The 14,804-nt window shown below is 46.8% G+C and overlaps 1 protein-coding gene across 2 annotated transcripts in view; it reads left to right on the forward strand.

Annotated features, from left to right (window-relative positions):
- The window catches only part of sesn1 (sestrin 1), a 30,752-nt gene extending 16,293 nt beyond the window's left edge, over positions 1 to 14,459 (forward strand). Inside the window, exons 1-9 of one of the 2 annotated variants that reach the window (XM_067241309.1) lie at positions 8,715 to 8,941; positions 9,884 to 9,949; positions 10,124 to 10,324; positions 10,542 to 10,724; positions 11,157 to 11,405; positions 11,623 to 11,877; positions 11,957 to 12,147; positions 12,285 to 12,429; positions 12,565 to 14,459. In XM_067241309.1, coding sequence (XP_067097410.1) covers positions 8,840 to 8,941; positions 9,884 to 9,949; positions 10,124 to 10,324; positions 10,542 to 10,724; positions 11,157 to 11,405; positions 11,623 to 11,877; positions 11,957 to 12,147; positions 12,285 to 12,429; positions 12,565 to 12,651 — 1,479 coding nt within the window. In that variant the 5' untranslated portion in view covers positions 8,715 to 8,839 and the 3' untranslated portion in view covers positions 12,652 to 14,459. Of the gene's footprint in view, positions 1 to 8,714; positions 8,942 to 9,883; positions 9,950 to 10,123; positions 10,325 to 10,541; positions 10,725 to 11,156; positions 11,406 to 11,622; positions 11,878 to 11,956; positions 12,148 to 12,284; positions 12,430 to 12,564 lie in introns of those variants that run through there. The other variant, XM_067241308.1, reaches the window with a different exon arrangement.
- The last annotated feature ends 345 nt before the right edge of the window (positions 14,460 to 14,804 follow it).

Here is a 14,804-nt window from a genome sequence, read left to right on the forward strand (position 1 = left end):
CCTTAGACCCCCGCAGTGGGCTGCAGCTCCACCTGGACGCCTCTGTTCGCCCAGACTGGACTTGTTGGTGTCCCCGAGTACGACTACGCTCTCCCGTCCTTTTAGACCTCACTTCTAGCTCCAGAAACACTGAAGGACACAAAGTGCTGGCTTTGCAAAACTTGTGCGCGTGCGTGTGTGTCTGTGCGTGACAGTGTCTTTTGTTTGCCGTATTACCTCATTTTTCAGCCTGCAGTTCTAAATGGTGCGGCTGTGTTTGGATATGTGGTTTCAGTACCTCAAACCTGTTTGAAGAAGTGGAGAGAGAGAGAGGGAGAGAGAGAAAGACAGGATGAAAGAGAGAAATGAAAGAGGCGTGAGGGACGAGGGTGTGGGGGATGGGTATTTTGTGTGATGTTGGGGTTTCTGCAGGCTGGTTGTGGTTTGGGGTGCTGAAGGGGAGTGGGGGACCGAGGGGAGGGGGGCCGGGGTGGGGAGGGGGGATTGGGAGGGTGAGGAAGGGGGATTGAGGGGGGGTATTGAAACCTGATAGAAAGCTGCTTTAGTTGAGCTCAGCAGGCTGATTCCACAGACTTCTCTGTCTGACTGGAGATAATCCTCTAATGGCCCTGCTTCAAACTGCTGCACCACTAATATGTTTCCCAAAGTGTGTGTATGTGTGCATCTATGTGTTTGTGTGGATAGTCTTGTCTTTTTGCATAGAAAAGGTTTGTGTTTGTGTGCCTCTCAGGTGCATACTCTACGTGCTTACTGATCTAGCCATGTTAACAGTTATTGATTTTCCCACGAAGTAGGAAGTTGGAAGTTATTGATTCTCCTGGAAAATGATGTCACTTCAGACAGCACAGGGTGGTTGCTTATCCATGAGATGTCCTTCCTTCCTCCCTCTCCCCCTTCTCTCTCTCTCTCTCTCTTCTCTCTCTCTCTCCTCTCTCTCTCTCTCTCTCTCTCTCTCGCTTGCTCGCTCTCTGTGATTCTCTCTCTCAATCTTTTCATCTTTCTCCATTTCTCTTTTTAACTGTACTAAAGTCCTTAGTAAGAAGATCAAAAAACAATCCTTCCTCCTTCTCCTTCTTCCCCTCCACCTCTTCATCCACCTCCTCCTCCTCTACCTTTTCTCCTCTATTTTCTCTTCTCCATCTATCTCCTCCTCTCCCTCCTCCTCTCCCTCCTCCGCCTCCTCTCCCTCCTCCTGTCCCTCCTCCTCCTCTCCCTCCTCCTCTCCCCTCCTCCTCTCCCTCCTCCTCCTCTTCTCTCCCCATTGTTTGGTTCCAAGATGTGTAACCAGGAGGCCTTCTGGAAGGTCCAGCTGGTTGGTCAGTATTCTGCTGCATGCATGGCCTTGTTAATGATTAACCAGATAGCAAACATGGCTCACTCCACACACACACATATGCGCACACACACACACACACACACACAAACACACACAAGCACAAAAAACTCCAAACACACACTCACATACCAAAAACAAAGACACACACTATTCAACTCACACACACACACAACTTGAATGTCTCCTATATCTCCTCTTATGAGGTCACCTGTGAAGCTGTGCAGAGACAGCATTTGTCTGGCTTGAATAACGTCCCATGTCACCTACAGGCCGTTCAACAGGCCTGTTGTACTGTTACAGAATGCACTCTTGTGCGTGTGTAAACCTTTTCTGCATTTATAGTACAGATCATAACTGGTCGTTTTGCCAATGCTGGAGGCATGTGTGCACTGTGCTGTGCACACAGATAGTTTGTGTGTTTATGAGAGTACATGTGGGGTAAGCAGAAACGTTCTGTATTTGTTAGTTTGTGTCTGTGACCAGTATAATTCATGATCTTTACATATTGTCCATGCATGTTTAGGTTTGTGTGTAAGACACAAAGAATGAACTGGAGAGATGAACATGGAGACACAGAAGGAGAAAGAGAGAAACAGAATGAGAGAGAAACAGAATGAACTTGCAGAGAGAGAGAGAGAGAGAGAGAGAGAGAGAGAGAGAGAGACAGAGAGAGAGAGACAGAGAGAGAGAGAGAGAGAGGAGAGAGAGAGAGAGAGAGAGACAGAAATGCCAGAAAGTCTTGCATGTCTAGTATGCTTGACCAAACAAGTATTTCATAAACAATGAAATATTAACGGGCTGTTACAGCACCGGCGTGGCCATCAGATGAGGTTCCACCGGGTGCTTTTGTCCAGCCTGCGGTACCGGGCTTCATCGTTCATTAATGAGGAAACATGAGCTGGGATGGTGGGGAGGTGGTATCACGTACTCACAACTGCAGAAGAACCACCATTACGTCTCCTAGGAAACCACATGGGCCGTCAACATCCTGAGAGGGAGAGAGAGAGAAACTGTCGAGAGAAAGAGTGACAGGGACAGGTAGAGAATTAAAAGTCTTGTATCGATGCCATCTTTTCTGTGCATGCATGTCTGCTCCTCTGGCCAGTATGTCTCTCATCTGGCATACAGGATTAGACTTGGCCGCCCACTCTCATACCTATTTCACATTTTCATAAGGCATGTCACAACCTTTGAGGTGTGGGGAGGATTACATCCCCGACCTGGCAACCATCCCCTGTGCTCTGCTTGTCTCTGCCACAGAGGAGTTTAACAAGACCCCTGTGTCATCCCAGTTAGAACGCTAGGGAACTGTCGAGAGGTGCAGCATCAATACTTCAGTTGTACTTCTACTTCTACTTGTTACAAATGGAAAATAAACAGGAACATTTTAGGTAAATCTGTGGGTTCAGGTGAAGTTATGAATGTTTCTCAAAGGGGTCATTAGCAGCCGTTATGATGGTCTGATCTGGGGGTGGACAACCAGCCCGGGCTGTGATTCATATCTGTTTAGTCAGCAGCATCTGATTCTCACTGCAGGAACAACAGTGAGGGTGGCCGCCGCCATGGCAACCTTGTAAGAGCTGTCAGTTGGTGGTTCTAAAGCTCTGTTTTGAGGTCAGTGTCATGACCTCTCCCCTTCCGGTGAGGTGAGGATTAGGGATAGCTGATCCTAGTTCTGCCTCTGTTATGGTAGACATCTCGCCAGGAACCTTATATTTTGTATACCCTGATACCCTTTGAGCTTTTGACTGCACCCCTCTGAGGAGAGGCCTAGTGGTATATTCCACAGCCTCCAGAGCTGAACCCTATGAGGTACCTAGGAATGGGAGAGGCTATTATGGACAGTTAGAGATGTGTTATATTGGCAGGGATCAAACACTGAACTCCAGAGATGGAAAAGGTTTTGCGGAGGTTAACTGTTAAAAAGAGCGATCTGTTCATCATGTTATTGGCACCTTATTAAAGCAGACTAAAGATAGCGGGCAGGAGGGCTGGGGGGGCGGTGGCAGTATTGTGACAGCTGCTCCTCCTCCCTGGTGGAATAACATCCCAGGAACTCTGCTTTCCTCACTCACACACAGCGCTGACCTGGGGTTGCACAGGACTTTACACAGCCGTGAGTCCATGTGTGTCATTTCGTGTGTTTTTGTAAAGACTGTGCAGCGATAAGGGAAATGTGTATTAACACATGCATCTATGCACTGTATGATGAAAGTATCTCTTCAGTGTGAACCATATGAAGAAATGACCCTTTAGTTCTGAGCCCTTTCTTAATTGACCCCCTCCTCTCCCTCCCTCCTCCCCCTTCCCCCGTCCTCCCTTCCCCCCCTCCTCCCCTCCCTGGTCAATGCTGTTTTCTCTTCTTTGCTCGGTGTTCCGCTCCGCTCTCTGGAGTTCCGCTCCGTTTCATGGAATCCAGGGAAGGCTGTTTCCTCCAGGCGCCCGCACGCGTATGCTCAGGGCTCTGCTGCTCTCAGACCGCGCCTCTCCGCTCAGGAAAGCCGGCGCTCGGTGAGGCCGCGCCTTTGCAATAGCTTGGCAGAACACACAGAGATCAGAGGAGGGGGGAAAGGAGAAGGAGGAAAGGAAGGGTAGACTGGTAGGAGAGGGGGGAGGGGGTTGGAGAAGCAGGACAAAGTTGGACCTGTGTTTCTCCAGAGTGATTCCATTTTGTCAGGTCGACCCACCTGGTGCTGCTCTGGTGGTTGTGTCTCCTCAGGTTTCCCAGTACAGAGAGGTCCAGTCCCATGTCAGAATCACTCCCTAAGTCATGCAAGCGTCACTTGCATCACTTGGTAGCATGTTCGCCTTGCTCCCACCCCACCTTGCCCCTTATTACAACCCCCGGGCGTGGTGGGGGGGGGGGGGGGGGGGGGGGGTTCTCCGAAAAGTGATTGAGATCAGCAAGATAAAAAGTTACTCAATAACTCAATGGTGAAGGGTGTATGTGCAGAAAAGTGAGCAATAACAGGCTAGCCAGAGCCAGTGTTCCTGAGCACTACACCCAGCTGCAGGCTGTAGGGTGGGCAGGTAAGGGTTAACTCCTGCAGCTAACTCCACGTCTCAGCCTGCAATGTTAAGTGCTTGCTGATCTATGGAAGGGTTTCGAACCCAGAGCTAGGTTTTAGGAAGGGGTGGTAGGGAGGAAGAGAGACGAAAAAGAAAAGATTTGCTTTGTCTACACTTTCTACTTATTTAAAGATTTTAAAAAACAACCCTCAGTATGTGCGTGTGTGTGTGTGTGTGTGATATTGATTTAAGCCTGTTTTCATCCTTTTCACTAAGTTTAAACAGACTTGATCAAACATCAGAGACCCTGGACCTTAAACAACATAAGAACTCCCAGGGCAGGCCTGCTTGATGTGGGAGAGAGATCTTCCTTTGTTTTTCTGAGCAGCAGAAGGTTTTATGTTGGCAGTAAAAAGGTGAAGATAGAGGTCTGTTTGTTCCACCTCCACAAACACACACACACACAGACAAACTCAAACAAACGCCTGTTAAAAACTACAACAGGAACAATTTGTTAGTCAAATGATTATATGCTGCATATGCTTGTGCACACAACTTCATGCTCTGGCACAACTTTTTTTCTCTCTCACCCTTTCTTTTTTCAGAGGAGGAGAAGAGGGGGAGAGCGAGAGCAAAAAAGATTGGACCCTGTAACTGTTGTTCTGTTACGTGATTGGTGAAAGCCTGTTGCTAGGCTTATGTCATTGTGCCTCTGCTTTTTGCTCCTCTCTCTCTCTCTCTCTCTCTCTCTCTCTCTCTCTCTCTCTCTCTCTCTCTCTCTCTCGCTCTCTCTCTCTCTCTCTCTCTCCCTCTCTCTCTGTCTTTCTCACCCTCTTGCTCTATTTTGCTCTCTCACTTCCTCTCTCTCTCTCTCTCTCTCTCTCTCTCTCTCTCTCTCTCTCTCTCTCTCTCTCTCTCTCTCTCTCTCTGAAGCGATAGGTCAGGTTTAAACTGGTTGGGAGGACTTCTACCACTTGTTGCACATCCCCACAGTTTTTTTTGCGGTTTCTTTCTGTTCTCGTCTCACTGCAGCCACACCACTGGGACACATATGTAGTGAGCTTTAGATTGACTGCCTTTCTCTGTCTCTTCTTTTCTCTCTGTCTTCTCATCCCTGAGTTTTTGGTGAAAGCGCTTGAAAAGTTTGCAGTGGTAAACAGATAGAAGAAATATATATTTCTTCTTTATGAGCTTTTTCAGAAAGACCCATGCGAGTTAAACATGCTTTATTTTCTTAGAAAAAGTTACCGAGCCACAATTGTAAAAAAAAAAAAAAAAAGAAATACACGTACTTGTAGCTTTTAACTAGACTTTGCCAAAATGTTTCATATAATTTTCATGCCCGACAGTTTTAACTGTAGTAAATGTTGTTGTTAAACTTGTAGTTAGTGAAACACATAAACAAAATACAAAGGTCATAGTTGTCTGTCTATTAACTATAGTACTGTCTCAACTATCTTTGCACAAATCTCAACCATTCCAATTATCTAAAGAATGTGTTTCTCTTTTCTCTGTGGAAGTTTCACGTCTGCTATGAACTACATGATGATTTATCTGGTTATCTGGCATGTTCCAAAATACCTCATATTTTTCAGTTAGTCAAACATTACACTCAAAAGATGACTTAGACTTAGAAAGTGTCCCTCTGTGGGTTACCTTGTTAATGTTACAGGAAGTGACTTGTGGAATATCATACCTCAGGCCAGAAACCCTAATCTGACACATATTAGAGGTAGAGCTACACCAGTCACATTCTGGAACTGACAGAATGCTGACCCCTGACCCCTCCTTAAGTAGCTCACCAGACTGGCTACATGAGAGGATCAGGCAACTACACACTCAAAATGGAGGCGGGCTGGCTGGAAAAGGTAAGTGGGGGAGGATGAGTAGAGAAGAATGAAGTTGAAGGACACCATGGAAGCATGAAAATAAATATGAATGGAAGAAGAAAGAGAAAGTAGGAGCAGAGGAGAGAGAGGGCCTGAGACTAGATCCATACAGGGTCTCCATCAAACTCACTGTGCTCTGTAACTAATCATCCCCCTGTTATCATAACCCCCCCCCCCCCCCCCCCCCCCACAGTGAGTACAGTAAAGCCTCCCAGTGTGGGTGGTGTGGTCACCCTGACAATAGGGTTCAGTCTGGCCTCTGGGTGGATGAGGGATGTCTAAGCGCTTTTATGTGAAACGTTGTGGTGTGTGTTTGTCGGTGTGTGTGTTGCTCAGTGTCGCCCCGAACGCTGACCAGCCTCTTCTGCAACTTTGCTGAGCCATGGAGCTCAGTGTGCTGCAGCCTGTGGCCCCAGCCAGCAGAGTGCTGACTCTGTGCCCCCCGGGGGTCTGTTTACCACCACTACTACCCCTCCAGCACCCCTCTCTGCCGCCCCCCCCCCCCCCCCCCCCCCCGGGGGTATCGGGGCGGTGGACCACACAATGAACCTGCTGAATGGTGTGCTATCACTGGCAGCTCTGCGCCAAACTCAACAGGCAGAGGGAAAGCTCTTCTGGGTCGGGCCAGTCAACTATCTCTCTCTCTCTCACACACAGTCACTTACTCCATTCCTTCTCTCTCCGTCTCCCTCTCCCCTTGTTTTCTCAAATAGGAGCAGTTTGTCAGGTTTTTATTTTAGTTCCTCCGGTTATGCCTCCCCCCTTACCCTATGACACACGAACAAACACACATAAAAGCACACAAACACACATCTCCCCTACCCTGGTCCGTACGTACACGTACACACATTACCACACACACACCCAAACTAGCACACACACCCCATTCACACACACACACACACACTCTCCCTACTCCCATAATAACTGTATTATTAGATGTGTTAACCTGAGTCAGTATTTTAATGGGATTGTGAAATGTACTGCTAGTGAGGTTGTTGTTTGTGTTCTAGTGATGAAAACCATTCCACTGGGGTCTGTGGTGTCTCAGCCTTCAATCAATATGTATTTATTATAGATTTGTTTCATATGAATTCATTAACTAAACCTTTTTCAAATTCATATTAATTTATTAAATGGTGATTGGAAATTTAAGAATTGATCAGATGATTGTTTGAATTAGATTATAATCCAACTACTATAATGGCTGTTTGTTCAGAGCAAATTTAACTTCCCCCTCTCCTTTCATGTTTGTAAGCATAGACTAAGGAATACATACAAAAAAAGATTGTAAAGGGCAATTGGATTTTTCTATACAGTCAGTGGTGTGTCATTATGGCTTGGTTGGAATAAACAAAGCCATAAACCCAGTAGATTTTTGTTATCTCTCCTTCTCTTTTGGCTCAGGTGTTGTCCCGGGGCCGTGATTGGCTCAGGGCTGAATTATCTGTGTGGTCTATTGGCTGAGCAGGAAGCAGGAATTGATTTCCGGTTGTTGTTGCTGATCTCTTGCAGGTATCCATCTATCTAGGTGGTGATTCATCTCAGCCACAATAGCAGTCACTGTGTGAATGTGTATGTGTGTGCTTGTGTGTGTGTGTGTGTGTGTGTGTGTGTGTGTGTGTGTGTGTGTGTGTGTGTGTGTGTGTGTGTGTGTGTGTGTGTGTGTGTGTGTGTGTATGTATGTATGTATGTATGTATGTATGTATGTATGTATGTATGTATGTATGTATGTATGTGTGTGTGTGTGTGTGTGTTTGTGTGCATACATATGTTTGTGTGTGTGCATAAGTGTGTGTGTGCCTGCCTGCATGCATGCATGTGTTTGTGTGCGAGTAGGTGTGCAGAAGTGCATGTGTGTGTGTGTGTGTCAGCCTCTCCGTGTGTGCATGCATGGCATGCATGTGCTCGGTCACATTCCCATTGTGTAAAATACTGCTCTTGTGCTTTCCATGAATGGAAGACGAGAAAAAACTTGTAGCTGCTTGGTAATCTTGTCTGTTTTCTGTGTAACATGAGAGCTGAATGGAGTACATGAGTACATCAGTATTACAGGTTATTGTGTAAAGAAATCCCTAAGAAACGAACAAGTTTATTTAAGTTGTCATCTTCATTGATTAAAAGATTTAGTTCATTAATCAGAACAACCAATGGATATCAAACAATGAAAACTTGGCGTTACATTTTTTCTTGTAGAGATTGTGTTTACTATTTTACAGTCGATGTCGAGGCAATGGTCGCCAATGTCCTGACAATATAGATGAGAGGATTGATGCTGTGTCTTGGGGGTTTATTTCTCGGCTCACGTTTAGAACCTGTCTCCTCACAGTTTACCCCGCCTCCTCCGTCCCCTTTAACGCTATTGGCTCAATGGAGGTTGTTTTCGGCATTGGATTGGTTGTTTCACACGTCAGTCATGCTGGTCCGCTTATTTAGCGAGTGTATGCGCTGAGAAAGATTGGTATTCTGCTGTAGGGCTGCAACAGCTGACGACGGAGCACTTTACCCAGTGCCCCAGGAACAAAGCGAGAAGGAAACAGCCATTTATTAGACGTTTATATTTTTTTATATACCTTGAAACATTCAAGCGCACTGAGAACACACTATGAGGCACGCGACAGCACCAACGGAAACCATGGAAAATAATTCATTAACAGTGTCAGACTTATTGAAGACATGCACTCATTGTGAACGACTCAGTAAAAAGGTACGATAATTATGTTCTTTAATGGGCTAATACTGTTGACAGTTGATGCATGCTTTTCTTACCTTGGGCTATTTGATGTTATTTGAATGCGCTTATGGTCGTTTGACACTTCTCCCTTGACTCTCGAGCAAATAGTCTGCAGTGCAGTCTTTTCTTTTGTGTCCGTTCTTGTTTACGCATAAGACGAGTTTTGCGCTGCTTGACAGTCCTCTATGTCCCGCACAGGTCTTTGTCAGTTTCTTTTGTAGCTCCTGGTTGTTGGTTATAGCCTAGAGAAAGTTGATATTATACATTGGTTATATTTATTTGTGTTGGTTATCTTTTGATCTTCGGCCAGAGAGCTAGGTTATTCATTCAGCCACTTTATTGTGCGTGCGCAACGGGACAGCTGCCATCAAGTCAGCTAAAGGGGGACATGTCTCAACAAGTTTCTATTTTGTGACCGATTAAAGTACAGATTTCAAGAATTGTAAGTCTCAATTGCTGTTTTTTCTTCTATAAACCTACGATCAATACAAGATTTATATCTAAGCTATTTAATCCATAATTGTAACTTGTTGCCACAGCTCACATAATGTAGGAAAACTGGGTAAATGGAAGAACCGCGCAGCATCTTTTTCTGCAGCGGTGTTATGAACAAAGCGTGTCGAGTTTCTCTTGTCTTTGCTAAGGCTAAGTGTCAGACGGACTAGTAATGCCAAACTGGGGCAGTAGAGTAATCTGTAGCAGAGCAGGGGGTGAGAGGAGAGGCCTTGCATCAGGATGTATTACATGGGAGGGCTGGAAGCCAAAATGCTACTATACCGCTAATAGGGTTTTTTTCCCCTTTCCGTGTGTATTTAAAATGAACTTTCGATGTCACTTGATCTCCATTGGAATGACGTTTCCTCTATGTATTGCTGGTCATGTAAATGTGAATATATATGTTCCCTTGTCTTGCAGGATTTAGGAGTAAGGATTCCAAGACCACTGGGAAACGGACCAAGTAGATTTATCCCAGAAAAAGAAGTGAGTAGATCGGATCTTATAGGCACCTCATATGAGCCAGTGACAAATACAAACTGATGAATATTTGAGTAAATACAATGTACTGCATCTACTACTATTAACATGGATTGCTGAAATAGTTAAGAGTCTACGACTGGATCATATGCTGATGAATCTCCCCCTCTCTTCCACTAGATCCTGCAAGTAAGCAAGGAGGACGCCAGGACGCAGTCGATATTCGAGGACGCCTTTGCGGCGCTGGGTCGCCTTGACAACATCTCTCTGGTGATGGGCTTCCACCCGCAGTACCTGGAGAGCTTCCTCCGGACGCAGCACTACCTGCTTCAGATGGACGGCCCGCTGTCTCTGCACTACCGCCACTATATAGGCATCATGGTAAGCCTAAACTCCACTATCATGACATGGGCGTATGTCATGGTAGGCTGAGAGCCGTGCTAAAGACATTGAGATCATCTGTTCCTGTGCTCTTTCAACTGCTGTTTCTCAGCAACTCCATCCCCTCTCCTTATCTCCCACGCCTCCCTGTAGTCTCTCAACCATGTCAGTATAACGTGTCCCTCTCTCTCTCCCCCCCCCCCCCCCCCCTCCTCAGGCGGCAGCACGTCACCAGTGCTCCTACCTGGTCAACCTGCACGTCAACGACTTCCTCCAGGTGGGGGGTGATCCCAAGTGGTTGAACGGGCTGGACGGAGCCCCACAGAAGCTGCAGGCCCTGGGAGACCTCAACAAGATCCTGGCCCACCGGCCCTGGCTGCTCACCAAGGCCCATATCGAGGTAAGGGACCAGGGGCTGGATTAGGGAGCCAAATGCAGGAAGGTGACACTATCCTGGGCTGGCTGGATGGCAGGTGGGGAGGGTGGGGGTGGAGCTGATGATGTAACAGTCCATGGTCAACGAGGTCATTGATGGAGGTAGGTAGGAGGACGGCTGCAGCTGTTTGACTTGGCCGAACTGGCAGGCTTCAGGGTTACTGAAGGGGGAAAGAGATAGAGGGAGGTAAGCAGAAAAGGGGAGAAAGGAAAAGGTGATATTAGATCCATCACTGAATCATCACCGTAACCGAGCTGTCCAACCCTATGTGCCAGCTGGTGATTGATACTCACTCCACTGACAATGCCACATGACCCAGCCTATCATACAGACTATTAGACTGATTGACAGCTTGACTTACCAATCCTTTTTCTCTTTCTTTTTCTGTGGCCCCAGCACCTGCTGAAGGCAGAGGAGCACAGCTGGTCTCTGGCGGAGCTGATCCATGCGGTGGTGCTGCTCACCCACTACCACTCCCTGGCCTCCTTCACCTTCGGCTGTGGCATCAGCCCTGAGATCCACTGCAGCGGGGGCCACACCTTCAGACCCCCCTCCCTCAGCCAGTACTGCATGTGCGACATCGCCAACGGCAACGGGCACCACGCCAACCACCATGATGACCACCACCACCTCCACAGCAACCAGGTGAGAGATGGGGACGTGAGGGAGATGGGTGGGTGGGGGGGGTGAGATTGTGAAAGAGAGAGGCTGGCACTAGGCTGTGAAACCATGGTATGGTTGTGGGGTGGTCAATCTCTGGTGGAGGCTCAGTGTGGTTGATGGAGAGGGGACTGTGTGGAACGTGTGGTATTGGGTCATCTCTGGTTTTACATGTAACCTGACTCTGCCTGTGTGTGTGTAGGAGGTGTCTGGCGAGGTGGAGGTGCTGATGGAGAGGATGAAGCAGATGCAAGAGTGTCGTGAGGAGGAGGAGGCCAGCCAGGAGGAGATGGCCACACGCTTCGAGAGGGAGAAGACTGAGAGCATGCTGGTGTCCACCTCCGAGGACGAGGAGGGCGTGCCCTCCAGGGACGTGTCCCGCCACTTTGAGGACCCCAGCTACGGCTACAAGGACTTCTCCAGGAGGGGGGAGCACGTACCCACCTTCAGAGTGCAGGTAGGCCAGACTCCACACACACACAGTGTCAATATGAACCCCCACTCCTGCAATATTAACCCCTCGTTATCCCCCCCAGGACTACAGCTGGGAGGACCATGGCTACTCCCTGGTCAACCGCCTGTACCCAGATGTGGGTCAGCTGCTGGACGAGAAGTTCCAGATGGCCTACACCCTGACCTACAACACCATGGCAACACACAAGGATGTGGACACGTCCATGCTTCGCAGGGCCATCTGGAACTACATCCACTGCATGTTTGGCATCAGGTTAGAAAAACAACTTTTCTATGATTTGATAACGCTGTCATAGCTTATTTTCCCCCTTTACTTTACTTGTACCATTTTATTGGTGGCTGGTTGACTCTGACCCCCCCCCCCCCCCTTCCTCTCGCTCTCTATCTCAGATATGATGACTATGACTATGGGGAGATCAACCAGCTTCTGGATCGCAGCTTTAAGGTCTACATTAAGACCATGGTGTGCAGCCCGGAGAAAACCACCAAGAGAATGTATGAAAGCTTCTGGAGGCAGTTCCAGCACTCTGAGAAGGTGAGGGGGTGACACAGGGCTTGGTACAAATATGTAAAAATAGTCATTCTTTCTTTTGTTGATACGGTGAAATAAAATAGGTTATTGCAGTATAATAACTGTTTCTCCTTTTTCTCTCTCTCTCTCCCTTCCCAGGTCCACGTTAACTTGCTTCTTATGGAAGCGCGCATGCAGGCAGAGTTGCTTTATGCTCTGAGAGCTATCACCCGCTATATGACATGAAGGGCTTTTGGCGTTTATCGTTGTTGTTTTTTTTTACTGTTGTCGTCGTTGCTCTTGTGGGACACTTCAAGAAAAAATGAAAACCGAAGAGGGGAGGAGGAAAAAAAATAAAAATTATTCATAGAGTGAAAGAAACGGAAGGAACTCGGCTCTACACGAAACCTCACCCTTGTGATGGATGAATGAAGGAAAGATGGACAGAACAAATGGAAGAAAAGAAAGCAAGCTGAAACGAAAGAACTGCAAAAGAAATAGTCACTTGAACCCCACTGGTGGATGGATGAAGACGGCAACATCCTCGTTGCCCGCAGTGCCAAAACCCACCATGAGGGGGCAGCCTAGAGCACCCTCCCCCTGCTGTTGGGATGTTGAGCTGCTCTAGAGGACAGTTACTCAGGCAGAGGAAGTTCCAGCTAACCTTCCAGTATTCCACCTCCCACCCCCAGTGGGAGTCACTGCTATCTCTATGAGCGTGTGCAAGAATCCCCGACAGCAAATTCTCCAGAACACAGTGCACTGCTGCACTCTATCATGTAGTCACTTTGTGTTTCATTTAGTTTCATTTTGTATCCTTTTTTTTCTTTTTCTTTTGTATTACGAGAAGTTGTTATTGTGGTGTATGTTTTTGTTTTGGCGTTAACTGGAGACGTGTCATGATGTAAAGTGTGCCTGAACTATCCAGCAGAGTCATCAGAGGAGCAGACACTGCTGCTGCTCTCATGTAACAGGGGGTCATATTGACCCTCACCCCCCCCCCCCAAGTAACCCTAGAGTCCCCTATCCATCCTACAACTATTGCATTACCCCTCCCCCACACAACCCCTACAAACTGTCTTTGTAAGCTAGACCAGAATGTGTGTTGGGAAAACAACAAAGAACACTGAGCCCTGTTGAGTTTGACTGTTTGTGCGTTTCCCGTTTGAGTGTCTGTGACAAATATATCATGTGCAGATGTGTGTGTGTGTGTGGGGAAAACCAGAAAATATCAAGAGGTGGAGGATGAGGAAGAAAAAAAAAAAAGTATTTTTTAGAATTTCAAGCGTCAAAAAAAGCGAAGCACTTTGAAGGAGGAGCCATCTTGCTTCTGCTGTAGCTACTTGGTGACTGTTTTTTATTGTTGACATTGGTGTTGTTATGTTTCTGGTAATTAAGCTTTGTCATTGAGTAAAAGAAAAAAAGAAAGCGAAACAAAAAGAAAGTGTGAAGCCAGGTGTTCCCGGGGTATCTTCCGGTTCCTAACCCCATCTGTCTTCCTGCCATCCGGATGCCTGGCTCTCCTTAACACCTTCAAAGCTTTGGATTGTGATATTACCAGTAAAAAAAAAATACCTCTTCTGTTTGTTTTACTTCTCTTTGAAACATGAAAGTGCTCTTTGGTGAGCAGAATCGCGAGGGTCGCCTGCCTCCCGTTCATAGGAGGCAGGGGCGGTCCACACTGGACCGAATGCGGTTGATTCCCAGTCGACCGTAGACGGTTGTAGCTGAGCTTGTTCCCTCCCGGGGGCCTAACCAGTGCAAAAGCAGCTTTTTTTATTTGTTTTGGATGGAGGGATAAACCATCCTGTTTCTGTTCTGTTTACTAAAACCTGTAAAGTACTGCATTCTTCTTACTGGTGGGGTGAGGCGGTCAAACAGATAGATTATTGTTTGACTAGAAGGGGAGGTGGAGGACTAAGGAATGGTACATTATTTGGAGGTGGTGATGAGAGAAAGTGGAGGTTTTATCAACCTTCTGACAGATGTCAGTTACTGACACTTTTTATATAAAAACGAAAAAGAATATGAAAATAAAAATACAAACTAACTAATGTTATTTTCTTTGTGTGTTATTTGTAGTTTTCTCCTGAAGAGTGTGTTGCTGCTGTTGCATTGAAGCAATCCCATTATTATGACATCAGAAGGCCCACTATACAGCCATGTAGTGAGGAAAACATGTTCAGTCCCAGTAGATACAGTATCACATATCTTCCTAACACACAAGCCTGTTTGTCCCTCAAGCTCCTGTAACCAGTGGCATCTGATGGTCACAGTCAAGCTGCACAGCTACAGATCAAAAGCTGACATTTACCAATTCTAGATTTTTTTGCACACTTGTCATGCAATAATGGTTCATCTTTAGATGCTACTTTCAGCATAAGGACTTTTCCATCTGT

The sequence above is a fragment of the Osmerus mordax genome, chromosome 8, assembly GCF_038355195.1.
Source record: "Osmerus mordax isolate fOsmMor3 chromosome 8, fOsmMor3.pri, whole genome shotgun sequence".
Lineage (NCBI taxonomy): Eukaryota > Metazoa > Chordata > Actinopteri > Osmeriformes > Osmeridae > Osmerus > Osmerus mordax.